Source organism: Egretta garzetta, unplaced genomic scaffold (assembly GCF_000687185.1).
Source record: "Egretta garzetta isolate BGI_Z169 unplaced genomic scaffold, ASM68718v1 scaffold401, whole genome shotgun sequence".
NCBI classification, from domain to species: domain Eukaryota; kingdom Metazoa; phylum Chordata; class Aves; order Pelecaniformes; family Ardeidae; genus Egretta; species Egretta garzetta.
The window spans coordinates 959,840-978,281 of NW_009258651.1; the positions used below are offsets into that span (position 1 = coordinate 959,840).

Genomic DNA, 18,442 nt, shown 5'->3' on the forward strand with positions numbered 1-18,442 from the left:
CTGCAGGGGGGTTGGACTAGATGACCTCTAGGGGTCCCTTCCAACCCAAAACATTCTATGATTCTATGATAAACCGGCACTGGCACAACTTCAGACCATGTCCCCTCCTCCTATCGCCTGTTACCAGGGAGAAGAGGCCGACCCCCACCTCGCTACAGCCTCCTGTCAGGCAGTTGTAGAGGGCGATCAGGTCTCCCCTCAGCCTCCTCCAGACTAAATGTATATGAGTATTTAAAAAAAAAAAAAAACAAAAAAAACAAAAAAGCCCCCTAAAATATCATGAGGACTATACTTAGACTTAAGCTTAATCTCAGAACAAACATTAAATATGCAAGCCTAAATGAAGGAAGAACTTAAAAAAAAAAAGCTACCAAAAAGAAAATAACCCCCAACATTGCAAATAGTACATAGGTGTTCACAGTACAGCACATTCAAAGGTAAACTGCTAGAAACAGATGTGTCCCCATGCACTGCCTCTGCCAGCGAGCCCCAACTGCTACTGTCCCATCAACAGTCCAGGGTACCCTGAAAAGGTAAAGCTTACCGCTGAACGCGAACAATAGTACCGTCTGGAAAGATACTTTCTTCTTGCCCATCCGTAAATAGATTTTTGATAGTTTGATCGGGGAAAGTAATTTCTTTCTTGCCATCGGGATAATGCTTCTCTGAAATGTATTTTGAAGCAATACGCTTATTATATAAATACAGGGATACACATGGGCAGCAATTTTGAGGGCTGGTTGGGTTGGATGGTTTCTTTACCTATCTGTCCATTTGAAAAATGCAAGATCTCTAAGCCATCAGAGTACGTAGTATGTGTAGTCTTAGCATCAGCATAGTAATAAATCTGCAGGAAAGAGTCGAGATTTAATGTAACTAGTGAGAAATGTTGTATACACGTGTCTGCATGAATGAGCATTTATAGAAAAGTGCGGAAGATGTAGGACACGTACCACTGTTTGATCGGGCATAACCTGCTTCACATCCCCATTGAAGAAGGTTATAGTTATGGTCTTCCCATCAGAACCCACTTTTTTCCATGTCCCATTGGGGAAAAATATGAGGTGACAGCCATTTTTCAGAACCTTTTCAACCTAATGAACAGGGTACAGAGAGGTCGTTATTGAGCCATCACCACTCACGTACTCTTTCACAAGAGCTGGAATTTCTGAGCGCTGAGCTCTCACTTTACCTTTCCATCAGGATAAGCAGTTTCCCTCTGTATCTCTTCACCGTCTGTATATGCAGGTCCAGATGCCAGTGACACACGAGCTTCGTTAGGAGAGGTGTCCTGGAATGGCAACAATAATCTAAGCATAAACTCAAATCAAGCTTTGTCTTCATATGTGTTTTGTTCCTTGGCTGACAGGTATTTTAGGAAATGAGGAGCACTAGGGGAGGAAGACAGCTGTAGGAAGGCAGAAACACAAACTGGGTTTTATGCAAGCCCTAGTATAACTCAAGCAGTAAGTCAGGCTGAGACTCGGCAGTATCCGGTGTCAGATGTGGTCAGCTGTGGTCTGGACTCAAGTGGAATTCAGTGGTGTGTTGTGGCACGGTGTTCAACTGCCTTCAGTCATCCACATCAAGGCATGAAGCAGTTAATGAAGTTTCATAAAACCTGAACACTACCTACTGCAATTAATGTAAGAATTAATTTGACTGTTCACAAGATTCTTGTACAGTTGCCCTACATGGAGCGTATAAACATCCACCTTTTTCCCCTCTCTCAACAGGTAAAACATTTTGCAAAATTCAAGGGGGCGGGATATTATTATTTTATTTTATTTCCTCAAAGAATGTTGCAACTACTAGACACAGGCAAAATACTCTGCCCCGACTACTACATAGCCATTTTCTGGTGTAACAATAAAACTGCAACTGAAGAACATAAAGTGAGCCAACAGCTTCATCAGTCACCCTCCAGATACTCATTTAAGTAACTGTTGTTTTATTTTAGGTCTTTTCCTTCCCCTTTAAAAAAATTAAGATACAGGACTTACTACCATGAAAGTCCTCGAAGAATCTTCCAGTGCCGCCCTTGTCTCAGAGTTGTTTCTGTCATTAGCAGGTGCCGATGCAGGTGTTCTAGAAAGCTTTCCTACCCAGATACATGTAATAGCATTAATTTGGACAGTAAAATTGAAGTACAGGTTAAGTGTTATAATCCTAATTATACATGAGGTCAAGCTGTACAAGACCCCTACATTTAAGGGTGGTAGGAGCTGAAAGCAGCGTATTTATGAAAAGAATCAGCATAAGCCAGCTCCCTCAGGTATGTCACTGCTTCATGGGTCAGCGAGAAACTGCAACTGAAGAATCATGGCGACAGGCATAATACCTGTGCTTTCTCTCCTATTTCATTTCTGTAGATTTACAAAGGATTTTTCTCCCCCTTAGGGATCTAGACAACATTTTTGGTCATGCCTTACAGTGACTAAAGGAAGGCTCATGTAACCCTTTAACAGGAACTGATGGGCAGACTTTTCCCATGTCTCTCCTAGCACACCAAAAGATGACCAAAATAGAACTGGCAAGAGCTTCAGTTCTAGAATGCACTCCTCTAACAGATAACATGATGGTTGCTTGAGCTGTCAGAGGTGTCAAAAAAGTACCTGCTCGTTACTTTCCGTATGTGATTACTCCTCAGGAAGGGGTATGGCTGCCAACAGCATTTGCTTGTAACTGTGAACAAGGAAAACCTGCTACGGCTTTGCCTGTGTGATTACAGATCCTGGTAACAGAAGGTTCTGGAGAGAGACAGCAGTCCTGATGCTATCAACATAGTCACCTAATCACCATCCGCAGCTTGGAGAACATCAGTGATGAACGCCATTTTGGATTGCAGAACGCAGCTTCTGGTGTGCTCCAGATCACCAAACATGACCAGAAGCACTTTGGGTCTGAGAATGGTCTCATCACAGCTTTCTCCAGCTGGGAGGTATTTATCTGTATGCTCAAGGCCATCACAACTATTCTCCATCTACTTTTGAGGTGGTGATGCACTCTTTTTCATAAAAGCAAAAATCCACATTCATTTCTTTTAAAGAGCTGACAGAATTCTCTGATTAGAATCATAGAATCACTTTGGTTGGAAAAGACCTTTGAGATCATCAAGTCCAACCATTAACCTAACCCTGCCATCCCACCACTAAACCATGTCCCTAAGCACCTCATCTATCCTTCTTTTAAATACCTCTAGGGATAAGGACTCTACCACAAACAAATTAGACCAACCTACCTTTTGCCTGTGAATAACTTTTGCCATTTATCTTGCCGCACTTCAGTGCTGGAAGAAGCAGAGATGCAGTTTGACTTTTTGGGCCTCTAATTGGTAGACACTAAAAGAAAGTAAGTTATTTGTGTTTTACATGGTATTTATTTATAACTATTCATAGAGCAGCAATAAAATTTTAATACCATGTGACATGAAATTTACTGGAAGCTTTCTGCACAAACTATACATTTCTGAGATTTAGTCAGCGGAAAGGCTTGCATGATGTAGCCCAAGCTATACTTTGGAACTCTTCCTCTGTCTGCTGCCTCGCTACCAACAACTGCAGAGTGTTAACTTGGTGCAAGCAATCTAGAATAATGGTCTCTGTTTCAAAATATAACTACTTCAGACAACAGTGAACTGCCTGGTTTGCCTGGCTGATCCTTAAGGCACAGAGGTTCCCATCTATGATTTTTGTCTTCTAATTGCTTCATTTTGAATTTCTAAGTTCGGAATGGATCCTGCACATGGTGAACAATCACATTTGGAGAGAACGCGACATTAACAAAATTCTGTGTCTGTCACCACTAGTGGAGTCCCAAGATCAGTACATTAAAAGTAAACATCTCAGTTGTAGCTACTGGATTCCAATTTTATGATCCAAAACTCAAGATTATACACACAGATGAGTTTAAAACACCAAGATTAATAACTTACAGATTCTGCTCTTTTCAGAGTCATCACAGAGTTTTCTGTTTTCCTCTTGCTTCCAGCAGCTTCTACTTTCTTCCAGGCTTCTAGACGAAACCTCTCCATAATTCTGACTTCCTCTTTCAGCTCCATATTCTCATTTACTAAAGCTTCTATTTGATCTTTCAGGCGTCGATGGGTGGTTGACCATTTTGCCTCTTTTCGTTTTAAATCTTCCTGTAAGTCTGCAATCTGCTGTTTCAAAGCCTTAGAAAAATGCATATTTATAGATTAGAGAGCTTTCATTTTTTAATGTATTAAAATATTTTAATGTTCTAATAGAAATACAAGCACACAAAAAAGCACAGGAGTAGCAAAAAAAAAAAAAAAAAAAAAAAAAAAAAATCAGCCTAATGGGGCAAAGGGTGAAAGGTAGAAGTTTTCTTCCTGAAATAAAGATTATTTACTTCAGGCTACCAACTTTATAAACTCAATTTCAACCACAGGAAGTGTCTTTATGCCCTCTTGGCATCCTTTACACTTCATAGATCGGCCAGTACAAATACACTTGAGACAGAAACATAAAATCTTTAAGGCTACCCTTGAGAGGGCCCTTCAAAAATCTCAGCACAGGAAAATAGGGAGGATGCAATCACACAAAACACATGTGAATCTGCCAGGCCAGTTTAGCAAATGTTATTTCAATCTGTTGAAGTTATGTAAGGAAAATTTGTAGGGAAGGAGGGAAATCCATGTGTGGTGTTTAATACAACTTGTCTGTACACCTCACATACCATCCATCCTGACAATGCAGGAACAAACAGGTCTTGCTCCTTACCTCTCTGATACCTAAAGAACTACAAATAAGCAATAACAAAATGTAACTCTGAAAACTAAAAGATTACTACATTTGCGCTACAACAGTTACAGGCAGAATAACACTCAAGTGCAGTTCTAGTTTGCATTTTGATCCACTACCACAAATACAAACTTTAATATTAACTACAGTAATTTTGTATTGAAGTTGAAGATCATTCTACCATAGTCATGAGCAGTTTTTAGTATAGAAATATGTCAAAAAGATTTGCTCATCGGGTTTTTTGCCTTATAACCATCAAATAACACTGAAGATTGTAGTTCCTTCCTCAAGTGGGCCACGTCTACTAACAGTTCCCATCCTGAAATCACTTGCAACCTTTCAAGTTAGAATTTAGTTCTCGACTGCCTTTAAATGAATTCAAGTGATCCTGTATGGACTAGAAGAATATATATTTTATACCTGAATTTCATCACGTTCTCTTTTATCTGGAATTGCTCTAGCTTCTGTGGTATACTTTTCAAAAACTTTACGCTCCTTTTGCAGTTTTTTAATTTCCCTTTTTTTATATTCTTCTATTTCAGCCAGTTCTTGGGCTTTCTGCTGTTGAAAGTCCGCCATTTCTTTCCTGTAATTATGAAACAAAGCTGTTGCTTTAGCCCAAAACCACTTCAAATCTGGACTTTAAGGAGGAAAATGAAGACTCTGAATTCTGTGGTCATTGATTCCAATCCAGCTTGTTACCCCCAGGAAGACTTACCTTATAAATGGTATTACTTATTTAAGGAGTAAGAATTGTCACACAGCTAGTGTTTGAAGTGCAACAATTTCTATTTTTATATCTTCTAGTCACAAAAGTTATCCTGACTTTAACAAAGCTTTGCCTAAACTCTTCCAGCATTCTTCAAAGCAGTAGAACACCACGCCCCCAAAAGCACCAGGGAAAAAAATCTGCTAACAGCAGGAGGTCACAAATTAAACATTAGCCAACAACATGATGCTGTTTCCAAACAAAAGAAAAGTGACTTTGGTAGGAACAGATGTGCCACACTTAAGTCGCCAAAGATAATGATTCTGCTCTATATGTCACTTCTAAGTCCCCCCAGTTCAAATGAAAATATTCTCAGCTTGTACACACCAGCATTCAATCCAAAGGAAGAGCATCAGTCATGTTAGCATGAAGAACAGTTTTGCAAGACCAATTTAGGACTGTTACCACTCAGAATAAAAGCATAGAAATTCTCCCAAGTATAGCCTTTAAGGATATCGTGTTAAACCAGCAGAGGTTCTTAATCTTACAGTTTGTGAGCAATATTTACAGTTTGACCTATACATAGAGCAACAATCAGTTTCTTGACCTATGTCTCCACTGTAACTGAAGCACACCAACTCCTTATCTGTGCTGTTGGTAACCAGACAGTATGATAGCCTGGAACATACTACGCAAGCGAACGCACCAAAATGTTTCAATTAAAAATTACCTGATACTTGCCAAGGCATGCTCTCTTTCTTCACGTAGTTTAGTTAGAGTTGTGTTTTCAGCTCTGAATCTCTCTATTTCAGTTTCCAATTCAGTGAGTCTCTCTCTCAGTGCCTGGGATGGAACAGTGTTTCCTGTCCAAGAACAGCCAGGTGCAAGTTAGAAAAAAAATAAACATTAAAAAAAAAATCACGTAATACTATTTTAGAGATAGTAGTAGTATTGCAAAAAAAAAATCTACTATTCAAGTAACACAGAAGTGACATCTTAAAGCACCCTGCATTATTTAGTCAAGTACCTCAAATATTGAGTATATTATCATCTTTGGAGAACTAAGTACGTATTAGGAATTGGAATGTGAAGGGCTTCATTCACATCAAGCTGGAGAAATTAAATGAAGGTATAAGGGCCAAGCATCAAACAGGAAAGTTTATGGTTGTAAGTTTTTCCAAATTTTATTCACAACAAAGTCTGCTCATACCCATCACCGATGTAAAAATCTATTCCAGAGGCCGGTAATAAGATTTGTGGGCTTTTTTGCCATCCCAGTTTCCTGTTCAGTCACTACTTAACACCTCCCAGGGTTCTGACAGTCCGCTTCTGAGTATGCAAGAGCCTAAATACTGATGTTGCAGTGTAGGCAGTTGCCTTATTCACCCTTACATGCTCTGAGATTCAGTAAAAAAACCCTACCCTCTTCCTGCAAATAACATCTAGCAGGCATCTTTAGACAATGCTACAAAATCAATTTTCCACAAAACAATAAGCAGAAGTAGCAACTTTCATATGAATGTCTTATAAAAACCTAAACAAAATCCTGAACATTCATTGAAGCAGAGTTTGAAACCAAGATCTCACCACCTTACAGAGTTAAATGCTAGGCTATGCCATCATACTTTCACGGAACAACTGTGTTTTGAATGACCTCACATAAATGCAACAGCTTCAACAGGAGCTTTGAGGCAGTCCTTCCCCAGACTATAAATAACCATATGGTCAAAATCAACAGGCAAAGCAGAAAAAGGAATCCATGTTTCCCGTGTTCCCTGTGAATTCTCTAGATACTATACAACTACCAGAAAATACGTACAGGGCTGCCACTTCCTTAAATTTTATAAGGGGAACAAGCTAACCTAACAGTGCACAGCATTACCCTACTGTGGTATAAATGCACGCTGTCACTGGGAAGGGAGGTACCACTTCATTTTCAGCATGGCTTTGACACTTTCCTTGATTTGGAAACAGTGATTGAGCAGCCCCAGATCACATTAGTCCAATGAGCTGGTCTGGCAGAAGGATACCCTCCAGAGGAAAGGAAAAAAAAATTTTTAAAAAAATTGACGTTTTCACTACTTACACTCATACTGCAAGCTGCATAATTGTTAGATCTGACATCAGACATGCAACCCGGAGGGGAGATGAAAGGTGAGAATAGGGCCATTCCCTGCAGCAGAAGTCTGTACTTACACCCTTTGGTGTAATGTCAGGCTGCCTAAGCATTAGAAGGAAAGACTGGTAACGTATGTCTTCTTCAACATTTCTTACCCGTCGCTGTTCTCTCACCTCCTGGCTCCTGCTCCACATTTGACCTGATTTCGTGCTCTGAACGACAGGCTGCCTTCTGTTTCGGTTTCAGTGAAGGAAACAGCTTCATCATCAGGTTTGATACAGGAGGTCCATTGGAATCGCTGTCCACTGCAGACTCCTTGGACATTTCATCTCCCTTCTTCGAGGCAACTTTTCTCTTTACTGCTTTATCTGGGACAGTTGTATCTTTCTCAATTGAAAAGTCTGTCTGTAAAGGTATTTTAGTATATTTTTCAGGTAAATCACCATTAACATAATTTTCATCAAGATCACTCCATGTTCTTTCATCATCAAACTCAAACTTACTCCCACTTATATAAGCCATGCTTCTCTGATGGTCTGAAGCTTTTCTGATCTTTTGCTTTGACAGTGCATAGCGATCTTTGTCTGACAAGCCAAGGTCAGCATCTCCATTTTTGCTTTCTTTGCTGATGTCTGTAACAGAACCTCTGTAATCAAAAAAACCTGGACCACTTTCTCTATGGCTCATAAAGGATGTCTTAGCATCTTCATTTTCACGCTTTAATGTGGTCTCAAATTCACTCTCAAATTCAGTCTCAGAATCTGTAGTAGTATCACCATTACTCTCACCTTCATCTTCATTTACAATCCACTGATCACTTTTTAAAACAGGAGCTGCTGTCATGGAAGAAGCTGAAAATATTACATCATCCATTTTATTCAATGGGTCCTTCATTCTAAAAGCTGTTCCTGAACATGAGACTGTATGCATCACTGCTCTATCATTTATGTTTCCCTGTGTCATACAGTCTGCCTTTTTATTTTTCTTATTTATAAGTTCAACAGCCAGCGCCTTTACTTGCTGCTGTTTTGCCTTGATAGGGGTAGAAGACATTCTACGGCCTTTTAAAGTTTGCTCTTGATCTTGATCTAAGATCCTTTGCACAAACGAGGAGTTACTTGAGAAAGATATTTCATCTGCAGCTTGTTCTAGAAACAAAAATTCATCTAATTCTAGATTCTCTTTTTCTTTTTCTTTTTCCCAGTTTTCCAGCTTATTCTGAAATGAAACTTCAAAAGACAGCTCTGGATCTTTTACAGGGTGACCTATAGGACATTTAGAATTAGAAAAGGCACTGGCCAGCTCATGAGACAACCAAGGCTTTTCTGTGCCAGGTAATTTGTTTCCAACTTTGCCAGTGTTAGACTTAGCAAATTCTACTATGTTCTCTTTATTTTCTATTTTGTTGTTCATTTCTGATGGGAAAGAATCTCTCATCTGTCCATCATGATTTTTTCCTGGTTGCATTCTTGTTTCTAATGGTGAGATATTTTTTCCATTGTGATTCCCAAGTACCAGGTTTCTCTGAGTAGGGCAATGTTTTGCTTTATCAGGGTGGTTATATTTTTTACATGGTACAAAAGGTTTCTCAGAAATCAGTTCTTTGCCAGGAGGCACAGTTTTCTTCTGTGTTTGTGATCTGTCAGCTTTAATAACATTTCTGTCATCTGAAGCCATTTGTTGAAGTTTTGGAGTGTTTTCTCCAAGCTTTGTAATTTTAGATTTGGCATTAGTGAATCTTGTTAAGCCTTCTCCTCTTTTCAGGAAGGGTCTTTTGATCACTGGTTTTTGAATGGCTGATCCATTTGTCTCCTGAAAAGGGGTAAGGAAAAGTAAAACACAAAATGTTAAAAAGCCCTTTACAAAGTTTGACGACTTCTTCAAATAAACCCCACGTATGAGTGGGAATTCATACGGTACATTTCTACTGGATTTCTAAAGACAATTTAAACAAGTGAAATATTTGGGCCTTCTTGTTTTATTTTTAAAAAAGTGAATATTGCATTCAGTGTTAGCTTTTGATGCTAGAATCTTCCTTGTACATTTTTAAAGCACGTATCTCATCTTGGCACAATATATAAAGAGCAATAAAGTTAAAAAAAAAATAAACAACCTGTAACTTCTGGTTTTGCTCCAGACGCTGCTCTTCTAGTTGTATCTGTTCTTCCAGGAATTCTTCAAATGTCTGTTTCTTCTCCTGAATCGCAGCTTTAATAGGTCTAGTGTAGTTAAAAAAAAAACCAAACCAACCAAGTCTTACATTTTTATAACTGTGTTTAACACCACTTAATCTATCAACTCCATAAACAAAGCTTTTACCATACATGAGAAGGCTTCTGCCACAAGCACTATCATTACTTCTTAGCCATATACAGATGTTTAAACAAACATAACTCTTGGTAATAAACTAAAAAGTCACAGCCTTTCACTCCTCCTTCACTTTCCTACTGTTGCCACATAACAGCAGATAGGAGGCTGTCATAAATTGAATTACAAACAGTAATTACACTTGCTTATTACTAAGTCTATACTAAGATGTTCTTCTAAGCTGTCATTACCCCAGGTTGCGCACACCTCTTTTTTCTTATTTATAAGTTCAACAGCCAGCGCCTTTACTTGCTGCTGTTTTGCCTTGATAGGGGTAGAAGACATTCTACGGCCTTTTAAAGTTTGCTCTTGATCTTGATCTAAGATCCTTTGCACAAACGAGGAGTTACTTGAGAAAGATATTTCATCTGCAGCTTGTTCTAGAAACAAAAATTCATCTAATTCTAGATTCTCTTTTTCTTTTTCTTTTTCCCAGTTTTCCAGCTTATTCTGAAATGAAACTTCAAAAGACAGCTCTGGATCTTTTACAGGGTGACCTATAGGACATTTAGAATTAGAAAAGGCACTGGCCAGCTCATGAGACAACCAAGGCTTTTCTGTGCCAGGTAATTTGTTTCCAACTTTGCCAGTGTTAGACTTAGCAAATTCTACTATGTTCTCTTTATTTTCTATTTTGTTGTTCATTTCTGATGGGAAAGAATCTCTCATCTGTCCATCATGATTTTTTCCTGGTTGCATTCTTGTTTCTAATGGTGAGATATTTTTTCCATTGTGATTCCCAAGTACCAGGTTTCTCTGAGTAGGGCAATGTTTTGCTTTATCAGGGTGGTTATATTTTTTACATGGTACAAAAGGTTTCTCAGAAATCAGTTCTTTGCCAGGAGGCACAGTTTTCTTCTGTATTTGTGATCTGTCAGCTTTAATAACATTTCTGTCATCTGAAGCCATTTGTTGAAGTTTTGGAGTGTTTTCTCCAAGCTTTGTAATTTTAGATTTGGCATTAGTGAATCTTGTTAAGCCTTCTCCTCTTTTCAGGAAGGGTCTTTTGATCACTGGTTTTTGAATGGCTGATCCATTTGTCTCCTGAAAAGGGGTAAGGAAAAGTAAAACACAAAATGTTAAAAAGCCCTTTACAAAGTTTGACGACTTCTTCAAATAAACCCCACGTATGAGTGGGAATTCATACGGTACATTTCTACTGGATTTCTAAAGACAATTTAAACAAGTGAAATATTTGGGCCTTCTTGTTTTATTTTTAAAAAAGTGAATATTGCATTCAGTGTTAGCTTTTGATGCTAGAATCTTCCTTGTACATTTTTAAAGCACGTATCTCATCTTGGCACAATATATAAAGAGCAATAAAGTTAAAAAAAAATAAACAACCTGTAACTTCTGGTTTTGCTCCAGACGCTGCTCTTCTAGTTGTATCTGTTCTTCCAGGAATTCTTCAAATGTCTGTTTCTTCTCCTGAATCGCAGCTTTAATAGGTCTAGTGTAGTTAAAAAAAAAACCAAACCAACCAAGTCTTACATTTTTATAACTGTGTTTAACACCACTTAATCTATCAACTCCATAAACAAAGCTTTTACCATACATGAGAAGGCTTCTGCCACAAGCACTATCATTACTTCTTAGCCATATACAGATGTTTAAACAAACATAACTCTTGGTAATAAACTAAAAAGTCACAGCCTTTCACTCCTCCTTCACTTTCCTACTGTTGCCACATAACAGCAGATAGGAGGCTGTCATAAATTGAATTACAAACAGTAATTACACTTGCTTATTACTAAGTCTATACTAAGATGTTCTTCTAAGCTGTCATTACCCCAGGTTGCGCACACCTCTTCAGCCAACATACAACATCACACCTTTCACAGCACAACAAATTTCAAGCCAGAGCCTCTCTTACTGCAGGTCTCCACAGTACCTAGCAAAATGGAATCCTTGGTTGAGAAAGCTATAGGAATTGAGAATATCTGACTCTTTCAAATAGGACTCAGAATTCAACCAAACTCATGTTACCTATTGATAAAATAGCATAATAATAGTCTGAATTACCTTTCCTCCGTGTTGGTCCACAAATGTTTTCCTCTGCTGGAATTTTCAGAGCGATCTGCACTTTCCACATATAAAGGATCAATGTGATGATCTTCACTCTCCATTAATATTTCCACCTTTTGTTCTGGACACCACACATTTTTTCCTATAAAAATTAATAGCATTTTTTTTTCCCTCCCCAACAACAAATCAGTTTTCAGCTCTAAATATTTTAAGCAGCATTCAGGTCAGATTAAAAACAGGAGGGAGCTTCATGATAATGCAGTCTGAATTCCTACATAAAATAGTCCTAAGATTTCCCCAAATCAATTATTTGAATTTGAGCTTTCTTTTTAAAGGAACATCCAATTATGTATTAAAAGTTTTCCAAAGACCTTAAATAACCCATTCTGATTGTTCATTATCTTTGCTATTGTTAATTTACGGCTTAAAAACCAAATAACTGAACAAACTTGGATTTCTGCTGTACTGAAGAGCTCTCTTACGAAGCTTCTGTTTCCCACGTCATATATATGTATAAATTAAGATCAGTTTATCCTTGCACATGCTCTTTAGACCAAGCCCTCTGATTAAAAACTTTAAAGCTGGTATGAAGTATGATGAAACACAATCTCATACCTTTTCCCCAAAACCACTACAGGTTTTCAGCAACCTTATTAAATTGCTAGATTAAAACCAAAACCACTATTCCAGTCATAGCAGCACAGTAATCATGCTGATGCCAACGGTAAAACTGAGAAGAGGAGGAAAGATAAAGAACTCCAGTGCATTGTTTCTGATGTACAAGGAGTTTTTAGTCATATGATGGGATCTTTTTTTCAACCCATCTTCACACCTAATTCTAGTTCAGTTACTAATCCTCACAATAGAGCTGGTCTGAAAACATTCTGTATCTGCGAATAGATTGTTATTTTCCATTTGCCACATGAAAATGTGGGTACAGTTCAGCCCAAACAATTCAGCTATCCAATACCCGTCATCATTTGCTATTTTCCCAGTCTTTTTTGTATATAGGCTTTAGTAGTAAAGATTTTTTTTTCCCCAAAACAGACGAGGATTTCATACAGACAGAAGAAATTGATTTTTTCCTCATGCTGCTTTTAACAAAACTCACATGGACATCAACAGGAACATCCTGAGGTCTGTAACCTGTCAGTAAACCAACCAACAAATCAAGTAAACCAACACTTGTATAAAATCCTCACAATAAGTAGTAGAAAATTACGCTCAGTAACTACAAGGGGAAAAAACACCCCACCACACACCAAGTTATCTTTCTCTAAGTTACTAACCAGTAACATATTTGTCTTCCTCGTTTCTCAAACAATTCTGCATTTTCAGAGGCACACCCAGACCTTGTTTCTCACAGGCAGACACTCCTGAAAGACCATTCTTCAAAGATGAGGTGCATTCTTTGTTGTTTAACATTTGTAAAAAATCACTGTCTTGTGTATGTGGAGAAACAATCGGAGCATAAGCTCTGTCTTCAAAGATACTCTGATACCCAGATGATGGCAACTGGTGTAAAGTTGTTAGGCCCGCTGAATGACCATGCCTTGGCTTTTGACTTTCAGCCATTAGAGTATAGCCTTGAAATTAAAAGAAGAAAATGGCTGTGTCATTGTATTTGTATTACAACACCACTGTTCCACAGCAGAAAAGAAATGGCACTGAACGGCAAGACTGATCACCCAGCCTCCATCCTTACGTTACTGATAACGAGTAAGCAATTAGGCAATCTGGATTTTGTTCTCCTAAGGCTAAGCCCTAAATTCATTTTCTCAGGTAGGCAGAGTAGAAGAAAGATAATAGTTTAAGTCAGGTTGGACTGATACTGCCAACAGGAGAAAATATCCCTGCTCAGCCCTAAAAGCTTTTTCCAGCCCAGCACTGTCCCTCCCTTTGCACACAGAGAAGGAGACTGGAAAACCAATACAGGTTACAACTGTTTGGTTTTCAATACAGATCAGCTCCCTGGTCTAATTCAGTTCATCACCTGAACAAATTTGTGCTGTATGTGCACAAACAAGGAGGGACCGCTTCATTTGGATACATTGATAGCTTAAAGCAATCAAAAGTATTGTGAGAAAAAGCTAATGAGAAAGGAAAGCAACTGTTTTACACTTTTATATTTAAAATGTTTATATTTAAATAATAATAATAATAAATATATATTTAAAATACGAAACAAGGGCTCCCATCATAGCACATATTGATCAAGTTACAATTACAGCTGGCCTTTTATAAAAACAGGACAGTATTCCTTCTACAGTAGCACTCAACTTGCAGGCACTGAAGTGATGCAGCATTTATCTTTGACTAATGAAGAACACTGAATACACTTTCAGATTTTAACTGGAAAATGAGATTAAATTCTTCAGTTTACTCACAGCAGGTCACATGCTTTCTTTCTCAACTTACCAAGAACTGCTGTCTGGCCAGATACCATGCTAAGTAGCTTCTGCTGCTCTTCCATTAGCCTTTGAAGTTGCTCCATCTGTTGTTTCTTCAGCTGTTCCTGTTTCTGTTGTTGCAATTCCTTCAGCTTTTCAAACAAAAAAAAATTAATGTATTAGAGGCTAGGTTTACTTAGAATGTACCCCAGGATTAGTGTCATCAAGACAACAGGTATTTCTTGTTTTTATTAAAGAGTTTCCATTAGGTAAGTGTAACATGAAGGAAATTAAGAATATGAAATGCCATGCTAAACAAAATTTTGATTTTTTTAATTTATGAATGTACATGCCATTTCCAGTCTGCCCAGTTAACAGTTCCACTAGTCTTTAATTGACCAATCTGCAAACAATAGGAATCAGAACACTCCTTTCTACTGCATGGGAAAAACATTCAAATTCTGCTCTTTTAACATTAACTTCTACTACGCTGTGGTTTTATTAAAGTGTGAAATAATTCATAATAATTAAAGCTTTAGAAAAAGTGCAGGTTTGTTGGGTTTTTTTCTCTCCAAGATCTCCATTACAGTGAATGGTACTGATACAAAGGATGATGAGAGGGGCAAAAAAAAGCATCGGACAACATTAAGACTCTTGAAGCTGCCCGAAAAAAAGAATTAAAGTACTGATTAAATTCAGTAATCCAGTCTTCATTCTCTTGCGTAGCAGGAGTCCCTGGCCCTGGCTCAAGACCAGCCTCAAAGGCCACATGAAGACAGGGCATTCTGTACCCTACCAAACCACAGCAGTGGGTGGTGGGCCTCCATGCCCATCTCTGTATCTCCAACACATACACATGTGCTAGTTCCAGCTCCTCCAAAGGAAAGACAGGAGGCCTGATGAAATCCTTCCATAGATCAACAATTGGACTACACCTGTCATCCAACAGGCAAGAAAAATTTCCCTTGAATTCTCCTTGTAGGCCCTTAAAATTCCAGTGAACACAGAAGTAAGGCGCTACGCAAGTAGAAGCTGTGAGCTAATAATGATCAAGATCCAAAGATAACCCAAGTCTCATCTCCAACCCCTTCACTTAATTTATTAAAGTAATCATACTTCTACCTGTTCTGATAATATCCTCAGAAAGCCAAACTGAAAAAAAAAAAAATCTCATACAGCCAAAACTACATTCATTTTTGCAAGCATCCGATTTATTTTTTTTAATAATATATTAGATTGTCAATAAGTTTCAAAGACAGGAGACTTAACAATTCCTCTTAAGATACCATTAAGCCAGCTAATATCTGTCATTTAGCTACTGTTTGATACTGCTGACAATACTGAAAAAGTGAATAAATATTTTCCTATCATGTAAAATAGAGGAGAAAACTTTTATAGCACCACATAAAGTTGTGGAATTGTGCTCTAGAGGCTCACACACACTCAGAGCCCCACACATCCCACTTGAGTGAACAGACGGATTTCTGCTGAGGTAGCTGCTTGCAGAACAGAGAAGGAGGTGAGCGAGTTCTTAATTCTTAACAGCAAGAACTATTGAAGTGCCTATGAACACTTTCAGCTAACACAATTTATATCTAGTAATAGTATAGCCAGTTAGAGCGGATTAACTGACGTGCTTGCATTGGAAAAAACCAGTAACACCACAGCATTGTAATTCCAGGCCTTTTTGTCCCAATGTCATGGACACTTCATCACATTCAACACTAACATCTCTCTTCACCTAAACAGAACCAGGTATACAGGTGTGCATAGCTACCTGGAAAACTAACAGAAGGTGTTGCTATAGATACAAGGACATACAACTTCACCACGCTGTGAGTACCTCTGGTGAAGTACTACCACTGTAATGACCAGCACCTCATTTCCCCAGCTTCAAGTGAAAAAACGATGGAACATTGTAACACTGCATGCACCTTTCCAGGTAAAAAGATTTCAACAAGTACATTGCCACTGAATGCAATTTCATTTGAAACTGGAACCTGTGCCAGCTACAAACAACAGAAGTTAGACTCTCAATAACTGCACATGATGAGGAGGACACCAATTTTTATGCACACATAACTGTGACTTAGGACTTGTTATTTAAGCTTGCTGTGTTCTATATGTCACAAAGAGTGTGCTTGCTTCCAGGTATGACAAATCATATGCAGAAACAAAAATAAACCTTAACTGATGTATGTCAAGGAATTCTAGAACTTCTACCTGCTCAAGCTTTTGTAGGAGTGGATCGCTGTGATCGGATTTATTCTGACCATCCACTTCACCATGGACAAAGTCTGGTTTAGAGGCTTCTACGTTATATGCTGCTGCTGGAAAAGATGTTCCAGTGGTATATTGCTGAAGCGTACAAGAGCTGCCAGAATCTTCTTCACACAAGGAATCATCACTTACAGAATAGCTGTCCGAAAGATGCAACACTTCAGCAGGGAAAGCTGTGATGTTTTCAGGTCCAGGTAATAAATTTTCTTTGTTGATTTTCACGCCAGTAAAACTAGGATCTAATAAGACTCCAGCACGGGAACTATCGGACATCCAATGTGCAATGAAGTTTTGTTCACTATTAAAATCTTCAACAGTTGCCATCTTGTAAATTGTATTCCAATTTATTTGCTGATATAGCATTAACATAACAATATTACGTTACATAGCATTAGGACAGTAAAACTTTCAGAGTTCCAGGCATTTGGTATGGATTGTTACCTACTTTTAGCACCTAGAAATTAAGCAGATAAACAAAATAAGAAATCTACAATTACAGACTCCCAGTAAAAGTAAGTTCTATATCCAACCCATTATATTTATAAAAATAAAGTCTTATAGCCAACCTAGTGTATTTACAAAAATAAGTCACAATCTACTTTTCCCTGGGCAAAAGAAACAATTTGGACAACTAGTAACACTTTCTGCGCATGAAGTCAACATAATCCAACTTTTAATTTATTATTTGAGTGCGGTTAATATTATCTCAAATATTATAAAGTTGCGTATGCTACTCTCTTCAGTAGTACAGAGAGGGATTCAGATTTTTTTTAAAGTGCCTGCAACAGAAGATGAGAGGTGGTTTGAGGAGTTGAAAGAGAGTCTTCCCTCACAGGACCTTCATATTAATGCAAAGTTTCAAATACATCCATCTAAATACAAACATTTTACTGCATGTATTTCAATGCAGCACTTATCATTTTCACGTATTCCTTAGTTTCTCATGGTAATGCTACGACCATGCTGCCTGCTACCTTCTTCCTCCCAACCGGCTTCTTTTCTTAAAACCGTTCAAAAAAAAAAAAAAAAAAAGTTTGAGGACTGCAAAAGTTTCAGCTGAATTCCTCCAAGTGTCATACAAGATGAATGAGTTCAGGTAGGTAGGAGACCTAAAGTGATTTCCTCGCTTCGGAGGAAAAAGAGACAGAACTGCTGGCGAAGATGATGTAGCAAGCAAGAGCCTGACCGCTCAGCCCTGCTACCTCAAATCTAGTCCCAGGGCAATTGCGTCTCTGCCTGTGCATACGGTGTGCCACGGGGAATAGAGTCAGAAGGGGCCAGGGGAGAAAGGACAGACAGGCACAGCACCCCAGGCTCAACAGTCCTGCTGATCAGGAAATAAATTCTTAAAGCTTCCTTGCTCCCAAGAGCAAGCTCTCTCGCTTAATTTTCCCGCTGTAAAAGCTTAAAACCAGAGTCTGAAACTGTCACTAGCAGAAGCAGCACAATTCCCTTCGAAAAATGTTTTTCAACTGCCTGCTGTTGTGAGACGCCACTGGAAGCTCCCAGCGAGGTACAGATTCCTGCATAGGCAAATTCAAGCCTCCAGGGCTCACACGTTGTTTTTTTCTGTCACCTTTTGGAGACCCTTTCGAGGCAGCCTGCCAGTTTAAAGCTTCCCTTGAAGCCTAAGGGCAGCAGCACCTTCGTGCCCACCGAAAGGGCCGGCAGGGCTGAAGCTGACCCGTCCCGAGGAGGCGAGGAGGGACGAAAGGATCCCCCCAAAGGCCGCCGGTGGGGAGACGAGCACAGCCACGCTCCTCAGCCCAGCCGAGAGGCCAGGCCC

The 18,442-nt window shown here is 38.8% G+C and overlaps 1 protein-coding gene across 1 annotated transcript in view; it reads right to left on the reverse strand.

The window, feature by feature from the left end:
• CENPJ (centromere protein J) overlaps positions 1-17,106 on the reverse strand; it is a 19,804-nt gene extending 2,698 nt beyond the window's left edge. Inside the window, exons 1-15 of the mRNA XM_035903773.1 lie at positions 16,600-17,106; positions 14,405-14,528; positions 13,339-13,572; positions 11,984-12,128; positions 11,306-11,411; positions 7,768-9,406; positions 6,206-6,338; positions 5,187-5,352; positions 3,935-4,174; positions 3,242-3,341; positions 2,007-2,101; positions 1,193-1,291; positions 954-1,094; positions 763-847; positions 545-665 (exon numbers count right to left, since the gene is read on the reverse strand). Coding sequence (XP_035759666.1) covers positions 545-665; positions 763-847; positions 954-1,094; positions 1,193-1,291; positions 2,007-2,101; positions 3,242-3,341; positions 3,935-4,174; positions 5,187-5,352; positions 6,206-6,338; positions 7,768-9,406; positions 11,306-11,411; positions 11,984-12,128; positions 13,339-13,572; positions 14,405-14,528; positions 16,600-17,025 — 3,854 coding nt within the window. The 5' untranslated portion in view covers positions 17,026-17,106. The remainder of the gene's footprint in view (positions 1-544; positions 666-762; positions 848-953; positions 1,095-1,192; positions 1,292-2,006; positions 2,102-3,241; positions 3,342-3,934; positions 4,175-5,186; positions 5,353-6,205; positions 6,339-7,767; positions 9,407-11,305; positions 11,412-11,983; positions 12,129-13,338; positions 13,573-14,404; positions 14,529-16,599) is intronic.
• Between the last annotated feature and the right edge of the window lie 1,336 nt (positions 17,107-18,442).